The sequence below is a fragment of the Pyrus communis genome, chromosome 1 (genome assembly GCF_041283825.1).
Source record: "Pyrus communis isolate YQ-2024b chromosome 1, ASM4128382v1, whole genome shotgun sequence".
In the NCBI taxonomy this organism is placed as follows: Eukaryota; Viridiplantae; Streptophyta; class Magnoliopsida; order Rosales; family Rosaceae; genus Pyrus; species Pyrus communis.
Genome location: NC_142565.1, coordinates 7,003,697 through 7,029,982, shown reverse-complemented (window position 1 = coordinate 7,029,982; position 26,286 = coordinate 7,003,697). Strand labels below are relative to the sequence as shown.

The 26,286-nt window shown below is 35.2% G+C and overlaps 3 protein-coding genes across 4 annotated transcripts; all 3 read left to right on the top strand.

Annotated features, from left to right (window-relative positions):
- Window positions 1-62: 62 nt before the first annotated feature.
- Window positions 63-4,178, top strand: LOC137720665 (protein MAEA homolog). Of its 2 annotated transcripts, none has more exons than XM_068459756.2 (7): window positions 63-518; window positions 860-1,054; window positions 1,637-1,759; window positions 2,350-2,535; window positions 3,124-3,257; window positions 3,746-3,932; window positions 4,025-4,178. In XM_068459756.2, the coding sequence occupies exons 1-7, from the start codon at window positions 198-200 to the stop codon at window positions 4,124-4,126; spliced, it is 1,248 nt and encodes a 415-aa protein (XP_068315857.2). In that variant the 5' UTR covers window positions 63-197; the 3' UTR covers window positions 4,127-4,178. The 2 variants fall into 2 exon arrangements, with proteins under 2 accessions (XP_068315857.2, XP_088551343.1); XM_088695217.1 differs by having other exon boundaries at window positions 97-518; window positions 4,021-4,178.
- Window positions 4,179-8,001: 3,823 nt separating this feature from the next.
- On the top strand, window positions 8,002-26,157 carry LOC137720951 (uncharacterized). Its single transcript, XM_088695196.1, has 12 exons — window positions 8,002-8,869; window positions 9,093-9,320; window positions 9,507-9,805; window positions 10,130-10,241; window positions 11,711-11,989; window positions 12,699-13,022; window positions 13,488-13,769; window positions 14,624-14,947; window positions 15,393-15,674; window positions 16,530-16,853; window positions 17,320-17,601; window positions 24,772-26,157. The coding sequence occupies exons 1-12, from the start codon at window positions 8,429-8,431 to the stop codon at window positions 26,056-26,058; spliced, it is 4,464 nt and encodes a 1,487-aa protein (XP_088551322.1). The 5' UTR covers window positions 8,002-8,428; the 3' UTR covers window positions 26,059-26,157.
- Window positions 18,355-23,822, top strand: LOC148699061 (uncharacterized). The gene is made up of 6 exons (XM_088695212.1): window positions 18,355-18,753; window positions 18,919-19,254; window positions 19,696-19,977; window positions 20,831-21,154; window positions 21,620-23,079; window positions 23,545-23,822. The coding sequence occupies exons 2-5, from the start codon at window positions 18,925-18,927 to the stop codon at window positions 21,974-21,976; spliced, it is 1,293 nt and encodes a 430-aa protein (XP_088551338.1). The 5' UTR covers window positions 18,355-18,753; window positions 18,919-18,924; the 3' UTR covers window positions 21,977-23,079; window positions 23,545-23,822.
- Window positions 26,158-26,286: the final 129 nt, after the last annotated feature.

Genomic DNA, 26,286 nt, shown 5'->3' with positions numbered 1-26,286 from the left:
TAATGAAGCATTTTTATGACCCCACAAAATAAAAGGGAAGAAACAGTTAGAACCGTTGTAGAAAAACCACCAAAACAATACGTCGTCGTTTAAAGTCCTCTCTTCCTCCTCCATCTGCCGTTGTCCCTACTCTTTCTGTCATTCCACGCTCGAATCTCCCCAATCATTCTCTCTATCCTTCTCTTTCTCCTTCTTCAATGGAAATCGATTCCCTCCCCAACGGTACCGCCGCGTCGCCGGGACCGACCCTAGGACCCGTCCCCACCGCCGCAACCCCTCCTCCTTCCTCGAAACTGAGCCACCTCGCCGACTCCCTGAAGCTGGAGCACCAGTTCCTCAGAGTCCCCTTCGAGCACTACAAGAAGACGATCCGCGCCAACCACCGCGTCGTGGAGAAGGAGATTTCCTCCGTTATTAACGGCGTCTCCGAAGCCGCTGACCGGGACAACATGTCGTCGGACGACGCCGTGAATCATCTCAGCTCCCTCGTTTCCAGGCTGCAGGGGCTTAAACGAAAGGTACTGCTTTTGTAAACCTTAGCTTGGATTGTTTTATCCTGTTTGGATGACGGAGGAGTGAGAGGAAATAGAAAAGAACAGAGGTTAATCCGATGGATTCGAGGCAACCAGAGGTTAATTCGAGATTTATTAGCTCGGGCAGCTTTGATATGATTTACATTACTGTTAAACTGTTGAAAGTCATCGATCTAAATTGACATTGAACTAATCCGGATTGGATTTTTGTGGTTTAATAATTGAACTAGATTATTTTTGTTTATATTTGTGCTTTGAGTGATTGAATTTGGCTATTTGTGATTGGAATTTTCATGCTGATTGATGTGGGGTTTTTTGTGATTAAGTTGGAAGAGGGGAGTAAGACGGAGCACTTGCAGGCGCAGAGGTGCCGGGCTCGGCTTGATCATTTAGAATCGGCAGATGTGGAGAGTCTGTCTGAATGGAATGACACACGTGTGAACCGGATACTTGTGGACTACATGTTGCGGATGTCTTATTATGATACGGCAGTGAAGCTGGCAGAAAGCAGAAATATTCAGGTAGTTTTGGTTTACATTACATATTTGTGGTTCTTTATACCGAGTGCTCTGTCATCAGTTTTTTTCTTTCCAGTGTTCATAAATTCATGGAAGGTTTGAATATCATGAGTTATTGTAGTTTGAATGTATTAATTGGATTGAAGAACTTGGAAACGATGGCAATATTATTATATATCTGGCAATCAAACGGTTTTATTATTATAGTCATGCTCATTATCCAATTGCTTACTCTACTTTACAATTGGAAGAGGGATTCATCTTCACATTTGCTAACGATGGAAGGAAATTATATTTTTGACATTAATGAAGGAATTATGAACTAAATTTTAGCTCACAAAGTCTATATAATGAAAGAAAGCAGCTTATTGCTTTCATAATTGATAGGTTGGAACTTTTATGGTCTAGTATAGGAGTTAGGAAGTGAAGGTAAGTAGAATAAATAGGGGATACTAGCTTTTATTGCTGCAGGTTCATTGGCTTGTTAGAATCCCTTCTTTCTTATTGCTAGTGGTGCAGATTGAAGAATTTTTCCATATTTCTGTTTGTACGTGGTGGCAACTTGATTAGTTTCTTATGTGTCAGGATTTTGTTGATATTGATGTATTCCAAGAAGCAAAAAAGGTTATTGAAGCCCTTCAGAATAAGGAGGTAGGCCCTGCCCTAGCCTGGTGTGCCGAGAACAAGTCACGGTTAAAGAAATCCAAGGTATGTGCTCCCTTTCATTTTGGGGGAGGTAGGGTTGAGAAGCATGCTATTTGGTGGATTGGAAGAGTTTGCTAATACTACTCTTTTGTCAGTAAAGTTATCTGTTCTGTTGCTTGTTTTTGAAAGAAATTAGCAAACAAATACTCTGTACATAAGTTTAGGAGGATGGTGATTCTTTCAATGTGTCCTGCTGTTCTTTTATGTGAAATTTGATTTATTTGTTCGAGTTTGGCTTTCTACTGTATGCTTCTATCATACTTGGACTGCATACTAGGAGATGGAAGTAAAAAGAAAATGACATTTTTCTTTCATAGATTCTAATTCATTTTGCTGCTATATTGTTGTGAAAGATTCCCTGTAGTTGAGCTGCAGTGCTTCCGTAAGTATGTTGGTTCTACTAAATTTCTAACAACTGCTTGTGAATTTCTGATAAAATGGTTCTTGAAATTCATTTGTTTGAGTTGGTACTGCAAACTGTTTCCTTCCTCAAATTAGATAACTAGACAAAGGTTTTTGTTGACAGTTATACCATTTGAATTGTAGTTCGATTGTTTTATATTATCTAATGCTGAATTCTATATTGATGGCAGAGTAAATTCGAGTTTCAGCTGAGACTTCAAGAGTTTATAGAGTTGGTACGAGCTGAAAATAACTTGCGAGCGATCACATATGCTCAAAAGTACCTAGCACCATGGGGAACTACTCATATGAAAGAATTCCAGCGGGTCTTTGTGACAGTAGCTTATAAGAGTACTACAGAATGTGCTCCGTACAAGGTGATCCATTTTTCTCTAGATTGGGAAATTCTTTTACGGAGTACTTTGAATCTTTGGCAGCATTATAGGTTTTTACTTATCTGAAATTAACTGTGCCACAGTTTTTGTTGGAATAGACATACTGATATTTAAGGGACTAAAGTAAAACAGTTAACGAAAATGATTTTGAGACTATGGTCTCTGTTTTCCTCAAATCTTGTGGGCATGAGCTGAATAGGACAGTGTACTAAATGGTACCCATGTTTAATTGAACTTATTACTATGTAGGAAAGATATTTTGTTGAACACAAACTAGTACATATTTGCCTGCACCATCTCTTTGTGGTGGTAGTTCCTCACAGATTAATTTTCGTCTCTGTTAGTCATGGAGCCTTCAATATTCCCGGTATGGAATCCTTTGATATACAGGACTAGGTTTTCAAGAATAGACTCATTTTCTGTGCCATCTCCTTGGGAAATAATATATTTTGAACTACACATTTTAGGGAGATGTATTGGTTTGGTGGTTATATTTATCTTTGGAGCTGCATAGTGTAGGTCAATCTCTGATTGTAATTTTTTTATTTTTTTGTTAATTATGTTTTCCAGGTTTTATTTGAGCCAAAGCAATGGGATTACCTGGTTGACCAATTCAAACAGGAATTCTGCAAGTTATATGGCATGACGCTTGAGCCTTTGCTGAATATTTATCTGCAAGCAGGCCTGTCTGCTCTTAAAACCCCGTATCCTATAGCAGTTGTTTATCGATCTGTAGTTTACTGTTTTCCACTTATCTATTAATCAGGAGTGTTCTAGGCTTGGTACAATCGAGTTCACGTTATATGGAGTTGACTCCCAAAGCTTCTTTGGCTTTGAGCTGCATCGTTGCCTATGTGACCTGCAGAACAAAACTCTAGAGCGGGAGGGTGAAACAGCCATAGCATATGTACATACTTATGTGATTGAAATAGTGAACCAAAATTTTTGTATATGGAATGATGTTTTGACAATGCGTACTGTGTATTTCTTTCGTTGTGGAAATTTAGTATTTTCGTCCATTTCTTGCTAACTTTTAAGGGTTTTCTGTCATAATATCCAGAGTCAATAGGTGGTCGTGGTTTAGCTCCCTGATTGGTGTTTTGACACTTCACATTCACCTTGAGCACATGACCGCTTGCATTGCAGCTGTTAATTGCATTTATAGATTTCGTTTTGCCTTGACCTGATTCAGATACTGTTATGATGATGATTGCACCAAGGAGGATCCGCTATCACAGGAGGGTTTCCGGAAACTAGCCTTGCCCTTACCTTATTCTAAGCAGCATCATTCGAAGCTTGTTTGCTACATAACTAAGGAACTAATGGACACAGAGAACCCACCGCAAGTCTTACCCAACGGCTATGTCTACAGCACTAAGGTTCGATTGCATTTTATGTAGTAAAAAGTAAAAACAAGATCTTTGTTAATTCAGTCTTGAAATATTCTTCTTGATTTATGTTTTGGAGGCAGGCTCTTGAAGAAATGGCGAGGAAGAATGATGGTAAGATTACTTGTCCAAGGACAGGATTGGTATGCAATTTCACAGATCTGGTGAAGGCATATATATCATGAATATACATATTATTGCCCTTTTAAATTATTCAAGTTCGTTTTTAATCTGTAATTCTGGGAATTCTAACTGTCAAAACATCCTCCTCTCTGTCTATGTACATAAACAGGAATGCTCTCCCAAGGTCCTCATTTTGAGGACCTGTGAGGTCCTATTTCATTTCAACCCTTAAAATTAATTTGACTGTGAAATAATCCAAAATATGACATTATCCCTGTTACAACATAACAAAATAATAATTTTGATAAAAAAAAAAAAAAAGAGTTTCAGGCGTGAATGTCATATATCTGGTATGTTGTAAAAGGGATAATATTATCCCTGTTACAACATTATTATTTTGTTATGTTGTGACAGGGATAATATTATATTTTGGATTATTTCACAGTCAGATTAATCTTATGGGTTGAAATGAAATAGGACCTCACAGGTCCTCAAAATGAGGACCTTAGGAGAGCATTTCTGCCTACATAAAATCCTTTCCTGCCGGACGTCCGGCTCATTCCTCAACTTGGAAGTTGGTATTACTGTTGGGGGATTGAAGCATGTAAATATATGCAGAATTACTTTCCAGAATTTATTTTCAAGTTGCTGAACAGAAGACATTCCACACTTGTTAATATTTCAATTAATTTACTCTACTGCTTTGAGCTGTAAAAACCAAGTCATGGGAATCCAAGTTGACGGGCTTTAAACCCAACTTGCTGGGTGAAGTAGCTACAGTTTTTAATACAAGCGATATTTAAACTCGGACATCCTATGAAATTAGTGTGCAACTAACGGATATGCCAATAAAATTCGAATTTGATCCACCCCTTAAAATTTATCTCAAGAAGAAGAAAAATAGTGTGAAAATAATTTCTCCTGTTTAAACAGAAATTTTTATAAACTAAGTATTACTAAAATGGATTTTCGTTTTTTCTTGAATCACACAAGGTAGGGCAAACAAAAACGTGAATGAATGATAGCATGTTGGTTATGATGATGAGCAGGTGGCTTGTAGATCGCATGTCAATGTTGCTATGCCAAGTACAAATCGTGTTGTCCACCTGAGTAACCTAGTTATCTTTTCGCTAAAGTTTACCACTGTTCTAAAAATCCCTGCTTAACAAGTACAAATCATGTTGTCCACCAGAGTAACCTAGTTATCTTTTCACCAAAGCTTACCACTGTTCTAAACAGCGCTAGGCGGCTAGCCACTACTCTAATTAATGCCTAGGTGTTTGATAATTAAGAAATGGCGCCTAGACCTGCTGAGGTGTCCGCCCATGCCCGCCTAGACACTTGCCTAAGTTGCAACTCACTCAGATAGAAAATAGATAACTTTCATTTTGCATTTTATTGTTTCTAATAAATTGTAAGAGATTTATTGAACACTTAAATAAACACACATTATATGTTTGTTTCTCATATTTTCATTATTTTCCAATACTTTATAATATATATGTCATTCTATTTTCTAGCTTATGATGAAATTATATATATTTTAAGTATAAACAGACACTTATTTACATGAAATACAATAAATTTACTTAAATCTGCTTAGACGCTAAGTTCCAATTCGATGTCCACTTAGCGTTTAACGTTTATTACAAACTTGAAACACACAAGAAAAAGCACAAAAGAAAAAGGCCCATTAAATATGGAGTGCCGGAGGAGGAAAGGATAGTGGCAGACATGCGGAAGGCAAGTATCTGAATGATAAAGTACAACTACAAGTTAATTGAGAACAATTTTTTGTTTTTTGAGCCAAAAATAAGCATAACCTTTCTCCTTCATTTCCTCTATCATTTTAATCCCTTTTTCTTCTCATATATACCTAAAGGGGCGGATCTGTAAAAGCCCCATTAAATATGGAGTGTCGGAGGAGGAAAGGATAGTGGGAGACATGCGGAAGGAATGTATATGAATGATAAAGTACAACTACAAGTTAATTGAGAACAATTTTCTGTATTTTGAGCAAAAAATAAGCATAATTTTTCTCCTTCATTTCCTCTATCATTTTAATCCCTTTTTCTTCTCATATATACCTAAAGGGACGGATCTGTGATACCATTTTTTTTACAAATTTTTTTGTGAAGTTCTCTCTGTAATGTATTTTAACGTTCCGAACCGTCAATCTCTTCGAATTATACCAACAAAATAACACCATTACAAATCAACTCAAACGAAAAAAAATTGACTCCATTCAATTATATGTCATTGTAACCCATTTTCTATATCTTTGGGCATCATTGTCAGAAAGTTTTCAGTTCGACAATCACACCGTTACATTGTGTTATTAATTTAGATGTTACAACTTATAATACTAGTGAATAACACAATTTTTTTCTGCAAAATCAATCAACAATAGTTAAGTTGTCACCGATATATCATATTGATAATAATGAAACTCATATGATATAACGTGAAGAATTGATAATATTACATCACAGTTACAATGAAAAACGTTAAATTAGTAAGATGAGATTCACTTCTATAGTGACATTGACACTACTATCTGAAAGATGATGCTAGAGAGGTCATATTTTTAAATCATATTTGAAGATGACAAAATAATGTGGTGGTTGATGGTTAAATTATTTCTTATTTTGAACAAACGGTATTATCTCCGCTAAGGGGGAGGGGTGAGTTTAACCTTACAAGGGACTAGCAATAATGTGATTCAAATTCGTATTTAACAAGAAGCAAACTTAAGACCTCTCACTTACAAGTGAAGAGGAATACCACTAGAATTCTTTCTTTAAATCATTTAAAATAAAATTCAACCACCACATCATTTAGTTTAAAAAAATATGGTCCAAAAAGATGAAGCATTTCCTTATATAAATTGATTATGGTAAAAAATCAAACCATTAAAAACAATAATGTTTTTGTTCTAATATTCTTGGCGTGCTTGGATCATATTACTCGGATAATATAACAATATTCCAAACCAAAGTCACAATTCAGAATACCTTTTTATTGTTCCATCAACCGTCATAGTGCAATAGAAGCAACACCAAAAGAATCCCAGGACAAAAGTTTGGAACAAAACTATAATTTTGCTATGCCAAGGATAAATGGTGTTGTCTGCCTGAGTTGCCAAGTTGTCATTTCACCGAAGTTTTCAAGAAAAAGAACAAAAGAAATGCACATTGCTGTTTTTAGTTTGGAAAATATTAAGTAGATCAAATTTGTAAAGCATGTGATGTATCATTAATAAAAAATAATTACGCTAACTAATACTTAAGTAATAATTTAATCATCAACAATTGCGTCATGTTTCTTACAAAAGTTAATTTAGTTAAATAGTTCCCCTAGGATTACACTTCTTAGATTTTAATTTAGTATTTTAATTATGGAGAATATTGAATTTGTGACTCATTTTGTGTGGAGATTTACAGTGTCAAAGCCACTCAACCTTGTAAAAGTCTTCATGACTTGTTTCAAACAAAATTGAAAGCAGCAATCTAGCAGGGACTAGGATTATCTTCTCTCATTTTTCCATCTCCTTCCATTCCCTTCTTTTACATCTATAAAAAATTAATATAAGATATTGACGTGATTTAACCGTGACCGTTCAAATAAGATAAAAAGAAAAAAAAGGAAAAAAAAAAAGAAAGAACATAATCATACTTTGTCTAGCTGACACTGTCATTTGGAAAAGAAGAAAAAGTTGTCGGCAATTATTCCACTTTATAAAGTAGTTGTCTTGTAGAAAGAGAGAGAGAGAGAGAGAGAGAGAGAGAGAGAGAGAGAGAGAAATAGAGAGCAAAACGACTCAATTTTGATGCAACAATATGACAATCAGGACCGTTGGATTCTAAAACATTGCCAAACTCAACAGAATTTATTTGAAGTCACTTCTATAAAACGTGGACTGCTGCATCCATATACCGACCCTACTTAAACTTGAACATTTCAAGTATAGAAATTTGAAATCTCAAATTTGGTTTCGAAGTGGATTTTCTACTTTATCTGCAGAATTCCAGAGTTCTAGCTCCAAGATTAAGTTCTATTTTCTGCCAAAAAAAAATAAAAAAGAAAAATAAGTTTGAGTAATTTTTTGTTTTTTTGTTTTTCCATCAAAATGTTGTGTCAACCATTTTATGATTCTTTTTTTCCAGTGCAACCAGAGTGACAGAGCACTTATGATTATCAGATTTGATGAAAAAAAATACAAATTTCAATCACTTGATCAAATCCAACGGTTATAAGCAGTTTGACACTATGTCTTGAGAAATTTTGGTTTTTTTTACTACAACTACAAATTATATTTGTTGTGTTTTGTCTAGTAATTTTGAAATTCAAATCCAAGGGCTTGAATGGAAAACTCTGCTATGCAACCTGAAGATGAATTAAGTTGCATATGGAAGACGATGAAAACTCCAAAACATGACGAGTCTTTCGATAAGAAATATTGGGAGAAAATATTTATATCATCATGTTTGTGTGCTGTCCTATTGGATCCATTGTTCCTCTACATTCCCATTCTGAAGGATGATATCAAGTGCCTTATGTTAGATCCAAAGTTGAAGATAGTCGTTCTTCTTTTAAGATCACTCACAGATTTTTTCTATTTAATGGACATCATTATTCGAATATATAGATCTGAGAACTATTCGAGTCTCGATGAACTTAACCACAGACAACACCAGCTGAATTATAATTTTGTGCTAAAATCTTGTGTGCCAAGAATAGCCAAGACAATATGGGTGTCATATGATATCTTAATTGACATTGTAGCTCTTCTTCCCCTTCCACAGGTAAGAACTTAAATCCCTTTCTTGGAGTAATTGTTTTCCCTATTTGCTTTGCATGCAGCCAAAACGGATTTTTTCGTGTTAAATGCACAAAACTAACATACAATGTAATATATGTTTGGGTCTCACATACACTTTGTTAGAGAGTATTAATTTTGTGTTCTAGACAACGTTGTTATTCATCCATCAAATTTTACTGTTGGCACTACTAATGAATGGTATCCAGGTGGCAATCCTCATTTTCTTCTCAAAAATGAGTGACCTGAGATCGTTGACTACAACAAGGATGGTTCTTATGAACGTTTTCGCTCTGTTGCAATATGTGCCACGAGTTATTCGCATCTACCTCTCATTTAAAGAACTCAAAAAAAAGCCTCTTAATGACGAGATTAGAGAGACTCCGATATGGATTAAAGGTCTACTCAATTTCTCTATGTACATCATTGCTAGTCATGTAAGTTTCAATATATTATCTTTTTTTTTTTTTTTTTTTCTTTTTTTTTCTGTCGAATCAATTCTTATTGTCCTGGTCTCACTTTTGTTTATTAGAAAGAGCGTGAAATGACTATTTTGAAGTAACCATAGCATCTAAAATATTAATAATTTCCGCAGGCTTTTTATTTGTTTGTTTAATTTTCAGGTAGCCGGAGCCCTGTGGTATTTTTTTGCTATTCAACGAATGATGATTTGTTGGCATTCTGCATGTCGAAAAAATGATGGATGTGATAACAGAATGTTTGGTTGTCATGATCACCACTTCTTTAGAAATACCACAATTCTAAATGATTTATGCCCTGTTAGTGTTGGTGACAATTCATCAGACACAATGTTCTTTGATTTTGGTATATTTGCTACTGTGCTTAAATATGGTATTGTGGGATCAACCAGTTATTTCAAAAAGTTCTTGAACTGTTTCTGGTGGGGTTTGCGAAATTTAAGGTTTGTACATTTTTATCTTTCTTTGTTGGGAAATTTAGACTTTTTAAGATCCTTTAATTTGTTCACAATTTATATCAATTTTTTTTGTTGAGGGTATAAATCACATCGAGAACCTAAGGTATTGCTTCTATGAAATAGAGTCGAGTAGAAGGCCTCGTAGAGATTAAAAATCAAGTTGAGAGACAAAAATGTTATCTTGGATAAATTTTAGGAATAAGGCACCATAGAACCAAATAAACCCTTGGAAAAATGGTTGTAAATTTGTAAGTTTATAACTTGAAATTTGATATCTTATATAACGATCCATTAATTTCATTTTTGCAGTTCCTTAGGTTCAAATCTAGAGCCAAGTGCTGATGGATGGGAGAATCTTTATACGGTTTTTATTTCTATAAGTGGCTTGCTTCTGTTTTTATATCTCATCGGAAATTTGCAGGTTTGCTTAAAAAACTTTTCGTATGTCTATCATAAAGTGCTATTAATCACTCCAACTACGTAAACTTGATATGTGAAGATTTTGATATCCATCAAATTCACTCTAATCTAATATATGTTAAGTATTCATAAACTACACATATATTAAGTATGAATTTTTTTCTTTCACTAAATCTAAATGTCATGTATAAGAAAATTCTACTTGTAACAGGAATACTTACCATGTAATATATTATTCTAAATGTTATCATATAAGTAGATGACATAGATGATATTCTCGGTTTTAGGATATATTAATAAAATCCAAATCTGTGTGTAATTTGAATTAGTAACACCGTATGATCGTGTTGTAGTTTTATCTCTCGTTATGTATGTTAGATTTTAATTGTGGTCCTTTGGTTAGGTGCATATTATTATGAATTTCATTGTATAGCTACAGTAAGATACCTACATATGTTCATGATATTGTATTCCATCACAAGATTAGAACCAAAAGTATATTAGGGTGGGTTGTTTGAGTTGGACTTTAACTCGTTGGCCATTCAAAATAAATAAACCAACCCATCCGAATTATTCTTAGGTTGGTTAGGTTGGGCATGTTTCGCGTTCTGAGCTTAATTAGTTTCTATCTTGTTCATTTGAATTTGGTGTTGTAAATGACAAGCATATCACCAATCACGTCACAATTGTTTGGTCATTAAAATTCAATCCCATAAGTCCCTCTTCTTGTAACCGTTATATTTGTTGTAATTGTAATTTATTGTCATTAGTTGCTTGTCTTATTTGGCTTTAAAACTCAAAACTAGTCACTTAGTACTACGGTCTAATGGTATTCCACTTCACTTATAAGTGAGAGGTCTTAGGTTCGATTTTCGCCGAAGGCGAATTTGAATCACATTATTGCTAGCTCATGTTATATATAATTTAAAAAAAAAAAAAAAAAAAAAAAACTCGACACTGGTAATTTGTATATAAAAAAAGCCGTAGTAAATGCAAATCAATCAAGCCAATTTTCTATTCACCATTCTTTTTCTAATGGACGTCTCTAATCCTCATACGGTATTTTTCTCCCAAGGCATGTATTATCATTCGGATGGATCCAGTTCAATCAGATTATTAGTATTTCAACCTAACTTAACTCGCTTATAGAATAGATGGTCGAGTTTTTACCCAAAAATAACTTTTTAACGTTTAGAACCCAACCTATATCAGTTGGGTTGGTCAGGTTGGTCGGTAGACCACTAACATGCCCACCCCTACTAGTTATTAAGGTAGTAGTATTTCATTGTTTTTCTTTTTTCCTTTTTTTTTTTTTTTTTTTGTATTGAAATAGTAGTATTTCTTTTTTGTAATGTAGAAAAAAAGATTAAACTAGAAATCTAATATACTGATGACATTCAACTTCAAAGAAAAATAGTTGTTATCCAATATGACAGTCTAATTCTTATCAATCTCTTACTTGTTGAATAGATGTATATGCAATTTGAAACTACAAGAAGAGAAGATCACAAACGCAAGATGCTACTCAAACAGAAGATGGAAGAAAAAGGTCGAGATATAGAATTATGGTTATTTAAAAGAGGCGTTCCCACCAGGTTGAATAAGGATATGAAGTTGCGGATAATAGAAAGGGTACAACAAGCACTTGAAGACGGTATGGATATTAATTTGGATAATATTCTCCCTCTTCTTCCCTTGGATGTTCAAAGCAGTATAGAAGATTATATGCCTTTGACAAGGTTGAAACAAGTAAGTTCCTTATATTTAAATTTACCCTTTAATTAATTACTCACTTTGATAATCACATAAAACGAGTATAGTATCTCTTTATATTTTGGATAAGGCCTATTTGTCAAAATCTCCCCTAAACTTGTAACCTACTGTCAATTTACCCCTTGAACTTAAATTTTAACCAATTACTTACGGCTTTGAACATCCATTTAATTGAAACCATACGATTTATTTTTATAAAAAAGAGGGGCTCTTCTTTGATGTTCTTCTTCGCCCACTGATTGTTACCACTATGGAGATCCATATTAATTTGTGCCACAAAAAGTGGCTTCAAGATCACCAGGTTGAGATCAAATGATAAGACCCACTCTCTGGATTGATGACGACGGGTTGCAGTCATCGCCGTCGTCCATAACGGAGGACGACGATAACAGTGGGTGGCAGAAAAGAGGGATTGGGGTCATCGGAGAAGAGAGCGAATTCAGTGTTCGATCAGAGTTTGGTTGTGTGTTTAGAGACTTGAAAATGAACAGTTGTCTTTATTGTATTGGACTATTAGGAGGTCAGTAAATTTTGAGTACTGAACAGGCAGTACCATGTATTATCTTCATCATTTTATTAAGAATTTAATTAACTGTTCATGATTGTATCTTTATTCTTTTAATGAGAATTTCTTCCTATGGGTTTTCTTGCTTTCTCTCTGATAGTTTAACAACATGAATTCCAGGTGCCAATGCTTCGAGGGATAGATGAACATGTGTTGAAAATAATCTGGCAGAAATTCGAGCCTGTGAGGTGTACTGAGAGTGAGAACAGCTTGATTATTCAAAAGGATGAACCACTTGACAAGATGGTCTACATTGTAGACGGATTTGTATACATTAAAGAGGGATCTTCTTCGAGACCAGGTGCAGGAGAATTATGTGGAGAAGAACTTCTACGTTGGCCATTCTCCTCTTTCTTCCATCTTAGAAAACCGTTGGCAACTGAATCTGTCATGGCAACTGGTGTTGTTGAAGCCCTTGCTCTCAAAGCATCGGACTTGCAAAGTGTAAGCTCTTAATCAAATGCACATTTCCCTTATTACAATTGAGCATCGATAGGAAAATTAATTGGGATAAAAGAGAGATCCAATAATTACCTGTATTTAAAATATTAGACAAGACTTTTATGCTTTTAACGCAACCCTTCACCTGCGGGGCCATTTAAGCCTAATGTGTGTAGTAAACAACACATATTGAGTGATGCAGAGCACGTAGATAGTCTCACCTAATACCATATTAAAATTGAGCATCCATCTTAATTAAAACCATTGGCAATGGATGGGAGAGGGTCCAAAATTATTTAAATTATTACGCAAAATTTTATCTCCCTGATATGAAGTTCATATAGTTTGACAAATTCAATAAGCCTTCAAGAAACTCTAACAACCTCAATTTGATTGTAATTTGGCTACATATTCTTTTTACTTGAACTAACGAACTCTAAAAAGCTTTTTGTTGTTATGGATTAATAGATATACATGCAATCATACATTTTAAAAAAAGAGAAGCCTAGACACAGAAGAATGCTGAAACAGGAGATTGAGCGAAATATAGATGGATTGATACGTAGAAATGGGATTCCTGAAAGGTTGAATCAGGATGTAAAGTCGCGGATCATGAAAAATGTGGAAGAAATTTTTCAACAAGATGATCTTTATTGGGATTTGCTCGATTGGGATCAACTCGTTTCTAATCTTACCAGGGATTTACGAGATGAGATCAAAAGTTACATGCCAGTGACTAAGTTGAAGCAGGTAAAGTTTCTTCAAATCTATGAATCCATGACTTTAATTTTGAACATAGAATTTAAGGCATTTATTTATTTATAGCTCTCATCCCAATATCCCATGCATGCACATGTGATATTATAGCTCCCAGGCATTTAAATACAGCATAACTAACGTATACTATACCAACCCCAACCTAGGACCTAGGCTACATAACAATCTAGCCCTTGCCCATGATAAGGTGGAGCGTAAGTACATGAGACAGAAAAAAAAACAAACAAAAGAAAAAATAAGCTGCCAAATAGAAGAATTTGCCGGCCAATAAAGACCATTCAATTGGAACTTTCTAAGCCCTATCCTTTCACACCAATAAATTTTAAAAGGAAAACCATCCACCTCGATACTTTTTTATATCACTTGAGGCATGTGAACATTTGTAGTTATAATCATCCAAATAACCCAAAAATGGTAATTAACTAAAACCAGGGAAAAAATTTAAAAATATGCTATAAAAAAGTGAGTGGTAGAAACAAGGAAAGTGTGATACTAATTGGATAGAAAAATAAAAAAGAAGTCATGCTTATGGCATTAGTCAGGTTTTTTATTGTTACGATTCATTTAAGAAAAATACTAAGATGATCATTAAAAAAAATAATCATCAACCGTTGTATTAGTTACGTTTTTTACTCTCCCTCTTCATCCTTCGGATGTTCAAAGGTGCAAAAAAAAAGAGCCTTTTGCCAAGTTGAGGCAAGTAATTACTCACCTTGGTGATCATATAAAATGTGGATTGCTTCTCTTTATCTTTTTAATAAGAATTTAATTAATTCTTCCTATGGCTTTTCTTGCTTTCTCTCTGATTTTAACAATATGAATTCCAGGTGCCAATGCTTCGAGGGATAGATGAAGATGTGTTGAAACTAATCTGTCAGAAACTCAAGCTTGTGAGGTATATTGAGAACAGCTTTATTATTCAAAAGGGTGAACAACTGGACAAGATGGTCTACATTGTGGACGGATTTGTATCCATTGAAGAGAGATCTTCTGATGATTCGAGACGAGGTGCAGGAGAATTATGTGGAGAAGAACTTCTACGTTGGCCATTCTACCTTTACTTTCCTCACAAAAAACTATTGGCAACTGAATCTGTCAAGGCAATTGGTTTTGTTGAAGCCCTTGCTCTCAACGCATCGGACTTGCAAAGTGTAAGCTCTTAATCAAATGCACATTTCCCTTATTACAACTGAGCATCAATAGGAAAATTAATTGGGATAAAAGAGAGATCCAAGAATTACCTGTATTTAAAATATTAGACAAGACTTTTATGCTTTCAACGCAACCTTTCACCTGCAGGGCCATTTAAGCCTAATGTACATATTGAGTGATGTAGAGCACGTAGATAGTCTCACCTAATACCATATTAAAATTAAGCATCCATCTTAATTAAAACCATTGGCAATGGATGGGAGAGGGTCCAAAATTATTTAAATTATTACGCAAAATTTTATCTCCTTGATATGAAGTTCATATAGTTTGACAAATTCAATAAGCCTTTAAGAAACTCTAACAACCTGATTGTAATTTGGCTACATATTCTTTTTACTTGAACTAACGAACTCTAACAACCTTTTTGTTGTTGTGGATTAACAGATATACATGCAATCAAACATTTTAGAAAAAGAGAAGCCTAGACACAGAAGAATGCTGAAACAGGAGATTGATCGAAATATAGATGGATTGATACGTAGAAATGGGATTCCTGAAAGATTGAATCAAGATGTAAAGTCGCGGATCATGAAAAATGTAGAAGAAATTTTTCAACAAGATGATCTTTATTGGGATTTGCTCGATTGGGATCATCTCGTTCATCGTCTTACTGGGGATTTACGAGATGAGATCAAAAGTTACATGCCAGTGACTAAGTTGAAGCAGGTAAAGTTTCTTCAAATCCATGAATCCATGACTTTAATTTTGAACATAGAATTTAAGGCATTTATTTATTTATAGCTCTCATCCCAATATCTCATGCATGCGCATGTGATATTATAGCTCCCAGGCATTTAAATACAGCATAACTAACGTATACTATACCAACCCCAACCTAGGACCTAGGCTACGTAACAATCTAGCCCTTGCCCATGATAAGGTGGAGCGTAAGTACATGAGACAGAAAAAAAAACAAACAAAAGAAAAAATAAGCTGCCAAATAGAAGAATTTGCCGGCCAATAAAGACCATTCACTTGGAACTTTCTAAGCCCTATCCTTCCACACCAATAAATTTTAAAAGGAAAACCATCCACTTCGATACTTTTTTATATTACTTGAGGCATGTGAACATTTGTAGTTATATTCATCCAAATAACCCAAAAATGGTAATTAACTAAAACCAGGGAAAAAATTTAAAAATATGCTATAAAAAAGTGAGTGGTAGAAACAAGGAAAGTGTGATACTAATTGGATAGAAAAATAAAAAAGAAGTCATGCTTATGGCATTAGTCAGGTTTTTTATTGTCATGATTCATTTAAGAAAAATATTAAGGAGATCATTAAAAACAACAATCATCAACCGTTGTATTAGTTACGTTTTTTACTCTCCCTCTTCTTCCTTTGGATGTTCAAAGGTGCAAAAAAAAAAGAGCCTTTTGCCAAGTTGAAGCAAGTAATTACTCACCTTGATGATCATATAAAATGAGGATTGCATCTCTTTATCTTTTTAATAAGAATTTAATTAAGTCTTCCTATGGCTTTTCTTGCTTTCTCTCTGATTTTAACAATATGAATTCCAGGTGCCAATGCTTCGAGGGATAGATGAAGATGTGTTGAAAATAATCTGTCAGAAACTCGAGCCCGTGATGTATACTGAGAACAGCTTTATTATTCAAAAGGGTGAACAACTGGACAAGATGGTCTACATTGTGGACGGATTTGTATCCATTGAAGAGAGATCTTCTGATGATTTGAGACGAGGTGCAGGAGAATTATGTGGAGAAGAACTTCTACGTTGGCCATTCTGCCTTTACTTTCCTCGCAAAAAACTGTTGGCAACTGAATCTGTCAAGGCAATTGGTTTTGTTGAAGCCCTTGCTCTTAACGCATCGGACTTGCGAAGTGTAAGCTCTTAATCAAATGCACATTTCCCTTATTACAATTTGAGCATCAATAGGAAAATTAATTGGGATAAAAGAGAGATCCAAGAATTACCCGTATTTAAAATATCAGACAAGACTTTTATGCTTTCAACGCAACCCTTCACCTGCGGGGCCATTTAAGCCTAATGTGTGTAGTAAGCAACACATATTGAGTGATGCAGAGCACGTAGATAGTCTCACCTAATACCATATTAAAATTGAGCATCCATCTTAATTAAAACCATTGGCAATAGATGGGAGAGGGTCCAAAATTATTTAAATTATTACGCAAAATTTTATCTCCCTGATATGAAGTTCATATAGTTTGACAAATTCAATAAGCCTTTAAGAAACTCTAACAACCTCAATTTGATTGTAATTTGGCTACATATTCTTTTTACTTGAACTAACGAACTCTAACAACCTTTTTGTTGTTGTGGATTAACAGATATACATGCAATCAGACATTTTAGAAAAAGAGAAGCCTAGACACAGAAGAATGGTGAAAGAGGAGATTGAGCGAAATATAGATGGATTGATACGTAGAAATGGGATTCCTGAAAGGTTGAATCAGGATGTAAAGTCGCGGATCATGAAAAATGTAGAAGAAATTTTTCAACAAGATGATCTTTATTGGGATTTGCTCGATTGGGATCATCTCGTTGATTGTCTTACCAGGGATTTACATGATGAGATCAAAAGTTACATGCCAGTGACTAGGTTGAACAAGGTAAAGTTTCTTCAAATCCATGAATCAATGACTTTAATTTTGAACATAGAATTTAAGGCATTTATTTATTTATAGCTCTCATCCTAATATCTCATGCATGCGCATGTGATATTATAGCTCCCAGGCATTTAAATACAGCATAACTAACGTATACTATACCAACCCCAACCTAGGACCTAGGCTACATAACAATCTAGCCCTTGCCCATGATAAGGTGGAGCGCAAGTACATGAGACAGAAAAAAAACAAGCAAAAGACAAAAATAAGCTGTCAAATAGAAGAATTTGCCGGCCGATGAAGACCATCCACTTGGAAATATCTAACCCCTATCCTTTCACATCAATAAATTTTATAAGGAAAACCATCCACTTGGATACTTTTTTATATTACTTGAAGCATGTGAACATTTGTAGTTATAATCATCCAAATAACCCAAAAAATGGAAATTAACTAAAACCAGGAAAAAAAAAATATGCTATAAAAAAGTGGGTGGTACAAACAGGAAAAACGTGATACTTAGGGTTGCAATAATATCGTGGATAAAATGTGAGAAATTTAAACAGCAAAAGGGAATTTGGTAATAAATAAAAGCTTAGAGAGGAAATTGATTGAAAATAAAGTTGATGGGTAAATTGGCATTAGGTTACAAGTTTAGGTGGGGTTTCAACGGACACCTGTCCTGTCCATTTTCAAGTCTCCATTCACACAACCAAACACCCTCCTTCAACCTTTCTTTGCCCACAGTCCGCTCCAGAACTGCGGAAACATTACAGATTCTTTCACAAAAGCTATTACCCATTTAATTGAAACCATACGATTTATTTTTATAAAAAAGAGGGGCTCTTCTTTGATGTTCTTCTTCGCCCACTGATTGTTACCACTATGGAGATCCGTATTAATTTGTGCCACAAAAAGTGGCTTCAAGATCACCAGGTTGAGATCAAATGATAAGACCCACTCTCTGGATTGATGACGACGGGTTGCAATCATCGCCGTCGTCCATAACGGAGGACGACGATCACAGTGGGTGGCAGAAAAGAGGGATGGGGGTCATCGGAGAAGAGAGCGAATTCAGTGTTCGATCAGAGTTTGGTTGTGTGTTAAGAGACTTGAAAATGAACAGTTGTCTTTATTGTATTGGACTATTAGGAGGTCGGTAAATTTTGAGTACTGAACAGGCAGTACCAAGTATTATCTTCATCATTTTATTAAGAATTTAATTAACAGTTGATGATTGCATCTTTATCCTTTTAATGAGAATTTCTTCCTATGGGTTTTCTTGCTTTCTCTCTGATAGTTTAACAACATGAATTCCAGGTGCCAATGCTTCGAGGGATAGATGAACATGTGTTGAAAACAATCTGGCAGAAATTCGAGCCTGTGAGGTATACTGAGAGTGAGAACAGCTTTATTATTCAAAAGGATGAACCACTTGACAAGATGGTCTACATTGTAGACGGATTTGTATACATTAAAGAGGGATCTTCTTCGAGACCAGGTACAATTGCAGGTGCAGGAGAATTATGTGGAGAAGAACTTCTACGTTGGCCATTCTCCTCTTTCTTCCATCTTAGAAAACCGTTGGCAACTGAATCTGTCATGGCAACTGGTGTTGTTGAAGCCCTTGCTCTCAAAGCATCGGACTTGCAAAGTGTAAGCTCTTAATCAAATGCACATTTCCCTTATTAAAATTGAGCATCGATAGGAAAATTAATTGGGATAAAAGAGAGATCCAAGAATTACCGTATTTGAAATATCAGACAAGACTTTCATGCTTTCAACGCAACCCTTCATATGTGGGGCAACTTAAGCCTAATGTGTGGAGTATACAAGACATATTGAGTGATGCATTAGTCTCATCTAATACCATATTAAAATTGAGCCTCCATCTTAGTTAAAACCGTTGGGAATAGGAGGGAGAGGGTCCAAAATTATTTTAAATTATTAGGCAAAATTTTATTTCCTCTGACAACTTCAATAAGCCTATACGCTATAAGAAACTCTAATTACCTCAATTTGATTGTAATTTGGCTAGATTTTCTTTTACTTGAACTATCGAACTCTAACCACCTTTTTCTTGTTGTGGATTAATAGATATACCACCGACCATACATTTTAGAAAAAGAGGAGCGTAGACACAGAAAAATAATGAAGGAGGAGTTTAAGCTAAATATAGATGGATTGATACAGGAGAATGATATTTTTCAAAGGTTGAATGAGGATGTAAAGTCGCGGATCATGGAAAGTGTAGAACTAAAAATTCATCAAGATGGTCTTTATTGGGATTTGCTCAATTGGGATCAACTTGTTTCTTATCTTCCCAAGGATTTTCAAGATCAGATCGAAAGGTACTTGCCAGTGACGAAGTTGGCGAAGGTAAAGTTTCTTCAAATCCATGAATCCATATCTTTAATTTTGAACATAGAATTTGAGGCATTTATTTATTTATAACTCTCATCCCAACATCCCATTCATGCGCATGTGATATTATAGCTCCCAGGCATTTAAATACAGCATAACTAACGTATACTATACCAACCCCAACCTAGGGCCTAGGCTACATAACAATCTAGCCCTTGCCCATGATAAGGTGGAGCGTAAGTACATGAGACAGAAAAAAAACAAACAAAAGAAAAAATAAGCTGCCAAATAGAAGAATTTGCCGGCCAATAAAGACCATTCACTTGGAACTTTCTAAGCCTTATCCTTTCACACCAATAAATTTTAAAAGGAAAACCATCCGCTTCGATACTTTTTTATATTACTTGAGGCATGTGAACATTTGTAGTTATAATCATCCAAATGACCCAAAAATGGTAATTAACTAAAACCAGGGAAAAAATTTAAAAATATGCTATAAAAAAGTGAGTGGTAGAAACAGGGAAAGTGTGATACTAATTGGATAGAAAAATAAAAAAGAAGTCATGCTTATGGCATTAGTCAGGTTTTTTATTTTCACGATTCATTTAAGAAAAATACCAAGGAGACTATTAAAAGAAACAATCATCAACCATTGTATTAGTTACGTTTTTTACTCTCCCTCTTCTTCCTTCGGATGTTCAAAGGTGCAAAAAAAAAGAGCCTTTTGCCAAGTTGAAGCAAGTAATTACTCACCTTGATGATCATATAAAATGAGGATTGCATCTCTTTATCTTTTTAATAAGAATTTAATTAATTCTTCCTATGGCTTTTCTTGCTTTCTCTCTGATTTTAACAATATGAATTCCAGGTGCCAATGCTTCAAGGGATAGATGAAGATGTGTTGAAAATAATCTGTCAGAAACTCAAGCTTGTGAGGTATATTGAGAACAGCTTTATTATTCAAAAAGGTGAACAACTGGACAAGATGGTCTACATTGTGGACGGATTTGTATCCATTGAAGAGAGATCTTCTGATGATTCGAGACGAGGTGCAGGAGAATTATGTGGAGAAGAACTTCTACGTTGGCCATTCTGCCTTTACTTTCCTCACAAAAAACCGTTGGCAACTGAATCTGTCACGGCAATTGATTTTGTTGAAGCCCTTGCTCTCAACGCATCGGACTTGCAAAGTGTAAGCTCTTAATCAAATGCACATTTCTCTTACTACAACTGAGCATCGATAGGAAAATTAATTGGGATAAAAGAGAGATCCAAGAATTACCTGTATTTAAAATATTAGACAAGACTTTTATGTTTTCAACACAACCCTTCACCTGCGGGGCCATTTAAGCCTAATGTGTGTAGTAAACAACACATATTGAATGATGCAGAGCACGTAGATAGTCTCGCCTAATACCATATTAAAATTGAGCATCCATCTTAGTTAAAACCATTGGCAATAGATGGGAGAGGGTCCAAAATTATTTAAATTATTACGCAAAATTTTATCTCCCTGATATGAAATTCATACAGTTTGACAAATTCAATAAGCCTTTAAGAAACTCTAACAACCTCAATTTGATTGTAATTTGGCTACATATTCTTTTTACTTGAACTAATGAACTCTAACAACCTTTTTGTTGTTGTGGATTAATAGATATACATGCAATCAGATATTTTAGAAAAAGAGAAGCCTAGACACAGAAGAATGCTGAAAGAGGAGATTGAGCGAAATATAGATGAATTGATACGTAGAAATGGGATTCCTGAAAGGTTGAATCAGGATGTAAGGTCGCGGATCATGAAAAATGTAGAAGAAATTTTTCAACAAGATGATCTTTATTGGGATTTGCTCGATTGGGATCATCTCGTTGATTGTCTTACCAGGGATTTACAAGATGAGATCAAAAGTTACATGCCAGTGACTAGGTTGAACAAGGTAAAGTTTCTTCAAATCCATGAATCCATGACTTTAATTTTGAACATAGAATTTAAGGCATTTATTTATTTATAGCTCTCATCCCAATATCCCATGCATGCGCATGTGATATTATAGCTCCCAGGCATTTAAATACAGCATAACTAACGTATACTATACCAACCCCAACCTAGGACCTAGGCTACATAACAATCTAGCCCTTGCCCATGATAAGGTGGAGCGTAAGTACATGAGACAGACAAAAAACAAACAAAAGAAAAAATAAGCTGCCAAATAGAAGAATTTGCCGGCCAATAAAGACCATTCACTTGGAACTTTCTAAGCCCTATCCTTTCACACCAATAAATTTTAAAAGGAAAACCATCCACTTCGATACTTTTTTATATTACTTCAGGCATGTGAACATTTGTAGTTATAATCATCCAAATAACGCAAAAATGGTAATTAACCAAAAACCAGGGAAAAAATTTAAAAATATGCTATAAAAAAGTGAGTGGTAGAAACAGGGAAAGTGTGATACTAATTGGATAGAAAAATAAAAAAGAAGTCATGCTTATGGCATTAGTCAGGTTTTTTATTGTCACGATTCATTTAAGAAAAATACTAAGGAGACTATTAAAAGAAACAATCATCAACCGTTGTATTAGTTACGTTTTTTACTCTCCCTCTTCATACTTCGGAAGTTCAAAGGTGCAAAAAAAAAGAGCCTTTTGCCAAGTTGAAGCAAGTAATTACTTACCTTGATGATCATATAAAATGTGGATTGCTTCTCTTTATCTTTTTAATAAGAATTTAATTAATTCTTCCTATGGCTTTTCTTGCTTTCTCTCTGATTTTAACAATATGAATTCCAGGTGCCAATGCTTCAAGGGATAGATGAAGATGTGTGGAAAATAATCTGTCAGAAACTCAAGCTTGTGAGGTATATTGAGAACAACTTTATTATTCAAAAGGGTGACCAACTGGACAAGATGGTCTACATTGTGGACGGATTTGTATACATTGAAGAGAGATCTTCTGATGATTCGAGACGAGGTGCAGGAGAATTATGTGGAGAAGAACTTCTACGTTGGCCATTCTGCCTTTACTTTCCTCACCAAAAACCGTTGGCAACTGAATCTGTCAAGGCAATTGGTTTTGTTAAAGCCCTTGCTCTCAACGCATCGGACTTGCAAAGTGTAAGCTCTTAATCAAATGCACATTTCCCTTATTACAACTGAGCATCAATAGGAAAATTAATTGGGATAAAAGAGAGATCCAAGAATTACCTGTATTTAAAATATTAGACAAGACTTTAATGCTTTCAACGCAACCCTTCACCTGCGGGGTCATTTAAGCCTAATGTGTGTAGTAAACAACACATATTGAGTGATGCAGAGCACGTAGATGGTCTCACCTAATACCATATTAAAATTGAGCATCCATCTTAGTTAAAACCATTGGCAATAGATGGGAGAGGATCCAACATTATTTAAATTATTACGCAAAACTTTATCTCCCTGATATGAAATTCATATAGTTTGACAAATTCAATAAGCCTTTAAGAAACTCTAACAACCTCAATTTGATTGTAATTTGGCTACATATTCTTTTTACTTGAACTAACGAACTCTAAAAACCTTTTTGTTGTTGTGGATTAATAGATATACATGCAACCAGACATTTTAAAAAAAGAGAAGCCTAGACACGGAAGAATGATGAAAGAGGAGATTGAGCGAAATATAGATGGATTGATACGTCGAAATGGGATTCCTGAAAGGTTGAATCAGCATGTAAAGTCGCGGATCATGAAAAATGTAGAAGAAATTTTTCAAGATGATGATCTTTATTGGGATCTGCTCGATTGGTATAATCTCGTTCATCGTCTTACCAGGGATTTACGAGTTGAGATCAAAAGTTACATGCCAGTGACTAAGTTGAACAAGGTAAAGTTTCTTCAAATCCATGAATCCATGACTTTAATTTTGAACATAGAATTTAAGGCATTTATTTATTTATAGCTCTCATCCCAATATCCCATGCATGCGCATGTGATATTATAGCTCCCAGGCATTTAAATACAGCATAACTAACATATACTATACCAACCCCAACCTAGGGCCTAGGCTACATAACAATCTAGCCCTTGCCCATGATAAGGTGGAGCGCAAGTACATGAGACAGAAAAAAAAACAAACAAAAGACAAAAATAAGCTGTCAAATAGAAGAATTTGCCGGCCGATGAAGACATCCAGTTGGAAATATCTAACCCCTATCCTTTCACATCAATAAATTTTATAAGGAAAACCATCCACTTGGATACTTTTTTATATTACTTGAAGCATGTGAACATTTGTAGTTATAATCATCCAAATAACCCAAAAAATGGAAATTAACTAAAACCAGGAAAAAAAAATATGCTATAAAAAAGTGGGTGGTACAAACAGGAAAAACGTGATACTTAGGGTTGCAATAATGTCACTGATAGCAAAAAAAAAAGAAAAGAAAAAAAGTAATTAGTTACGTTTTTATTGTCACGATTCATTTAAGAAAAGTACTATGTGATGATGATTAAAAAAAAAAAAAACAATCATTAACTACCATATTTTGTGGTTTACAAAATATAATTTAGATAGATCTAAAGCCACAATGCATCATTGCAACCGAGCAAAAATCACACCTTTCACATTTACATGGCCACCTTTTCTCGTAGTTAGCAAACACTAGAACGGTCCGAAGGCTGCAGATTTTAATAAAAACGTTGGAGATTAATGATGGATGAAAAGTTTTTAAAATTCATGAGTTAGTATTAGAACGGTCCGAAGGCTGCAGATTTATGTATTAGATTTTTAATTCTGTCAATTTATTTATTTAAATGTTATGAAATGTAGATTTCAGAATTCCAATACATGGACGAATCGGTGTTGAAAGAAATTTGCAACCACCTTCGGCCCAAGAAGTATAATCGTACTGACAATATTATTGAAAAGGATGACCCAATTCAAACGTTGTTGATTGTGGAAGGAAGAATAGGCCAAGAAGGTTGGGTAAAAGGCGCAGGAGAAATCTATGGAGAAGAACTTCTGGCTTGGCCATTCTCGACCTCTTTTCCTGATAAAGTACCTGCGGCAGCTGAGTCTCCTTTTGTAATTACGGATGCTGTTGAAGCCCTTGTTTTGACGCATAGTGACATGGAGAGTGTAGCCACTGAATTCCGGAAGCATTTCATAAAAAATTACGGCAAATTCGTACGGATAGCGGAATTCGACCCTTTTACGGTCTATTTTTCTGAAGGGGACATTAAGGAGGCCACAAGAAACTACACTTGTTTGAACAATCCAAATGAAGGAGGCTACGGAACAGTTTACCACACAAAATTAGATGGAAGAGATGTCGCCATAAAAACGTGCAACAGTGCTACTGGTGACCCATTCGTCCAGAGTCAACGCCTTGTTCATGAGGCATTTGTTCTTTTGCAAATCAGTCACACAAATGTGGAGAGCTTGTTAGGTTGTTGTTTAGAGACAAGATGGCCTATAATGGTTTATGACCGCACCAATGCTTTGACTCTTGTTGAGCACTTTCACAGAAACAAATCAAAACTCTCATTGGAATCACGAACGAAGATAGCAGCGGAAACTGCAAGAGCTCTAGCACATGTGCACTCCAGGTTAGTCATACACCGAGATGTGAAGACAACAAATATATTAATAAATCGTACAACGCACATCGTAAAAGTTACCGGTTTTGGAGCTTCACAATTGCTTGATGAAGATGAAGGTGAAATGGAAGATGAAGTATCAACTTTGCTAGGGCCATCCAGCTACTTGGACCCTAAGTATCTTAAATCGCACGACGTCTATAGCTTTGGAGTTGTCCTAGTGGAGCTACTAACACGTCAAGAGGCAATTTCTTCTGACGCGTCTGAGACATCCCTAGCAAACGACTTTGTTTGTTCAGTGCAAAAGCATCGCTTGGGCCAAATTCTCGATGGTGAAATAAACACAGACAAGTATAGTTTTGAGATGGCCGAAAAAGTGAGCGAGCTTGCCGTGACATGTTTGAGGTCAAGGTGGGAAGAAAGGCCTTCCATGGAAGAAGTAGCTAAGGAGCTTCGGGGTGTGGAGGACGATAATAACTTTCGGCTTCTAGAACTTTCGAGTGACGAATTGCTGTGAACCCGTGCGGCTGGTTTCAATTTGAGTGTGTGCCTGTGAAATAATTAGGTATCAAATATTGTAACTTTTATATTTTTGCCCATTTCATTTATTTTTGCACTTCTCTTGGTTCAAACCTCTAGAATTATCCGTTGGCCCTAGGGTTGGGTTCGGTTCTAATCGGTTCGGTTTTTTCTCAAAACCGAAACCGAACCGAAATTTCGGTTCGGTTCAATTTTTTTCGGTTCG

What these genes read in the sequence shown, in the direction of transcription:
- LOC137720665 (XM_068459756.2), top strand. Translation starts at nt 198, where the DNA reads ATGGAAATCGATTCCCTCCCCAACGGTACCGCCGCGTCGCCGGGACCG. An exon ending in TGCAGGGGCTTAAACGAAAG is followed by an intron (nt 519 to 859) that starts GTACTGCTTTTG and finishes TTTGTGATTAAG; the next exon opens with TTGGAAGAGGGGAGTAAGAC. An exon ending in CAGAAAGCAGAAATATTCAG is followed by an intron (nt 1,055 to 1,636) that starts GTAGTTTTGGTT and finishes CTTATGTGTCAG; the next exon opens with GATTTTGTTGATATTGATGT.
- LOC137720951 (XM_088695196.1), top strand. Translation starts at nt 8,429, where the DNA reads ATGGAAAACTCTGCTATGCAACCTGAAGATGAATTAAGTTGCATATGG. An exon ending in CTCTTCTTCCCCTTCCACAG is followed by an intron (nt 8,870 to 9,092) that starts GTAAGAACTTAA and finishes AATGGTATCCAG; the next exon opens with GTGGCAATCCTCATTTTCTT. An exon ending in ACGCATCGGACTTGCGAAGT is followed by an intron (nt 16,854 to 17,319) that starts GTAAGCTCTTAA and finishes GTGGATTAACAG; the next exon opens with ATATACATGCAATCAGACAT.
- LOC148699061 (XM_088695212.1), top strand. Translation starts at nt 18,925, where the DNA reads ATGCTTCGAGGGATAGATGAACATGTGTTGAAAACAATCTGGCAGAAA. An exon ending in AAGCATCGGACTTGCAAAGT is followed by an intron (nt 19,255 to 19,695) that starts GTAAGCTCTTAA and finishes GTGGATTAATAG; the next exon opens with ATATACCACCGACCATACAT. An exon ending in CAGTGACGAAGTTGGCGAAG is followed by an intron (nt 19,978 to 20,830) that starts GTAAAGTTTCTT and finishes TATGAATTCCAG; the next exon opens with GTGCCAATGCTTCAAGGGAT.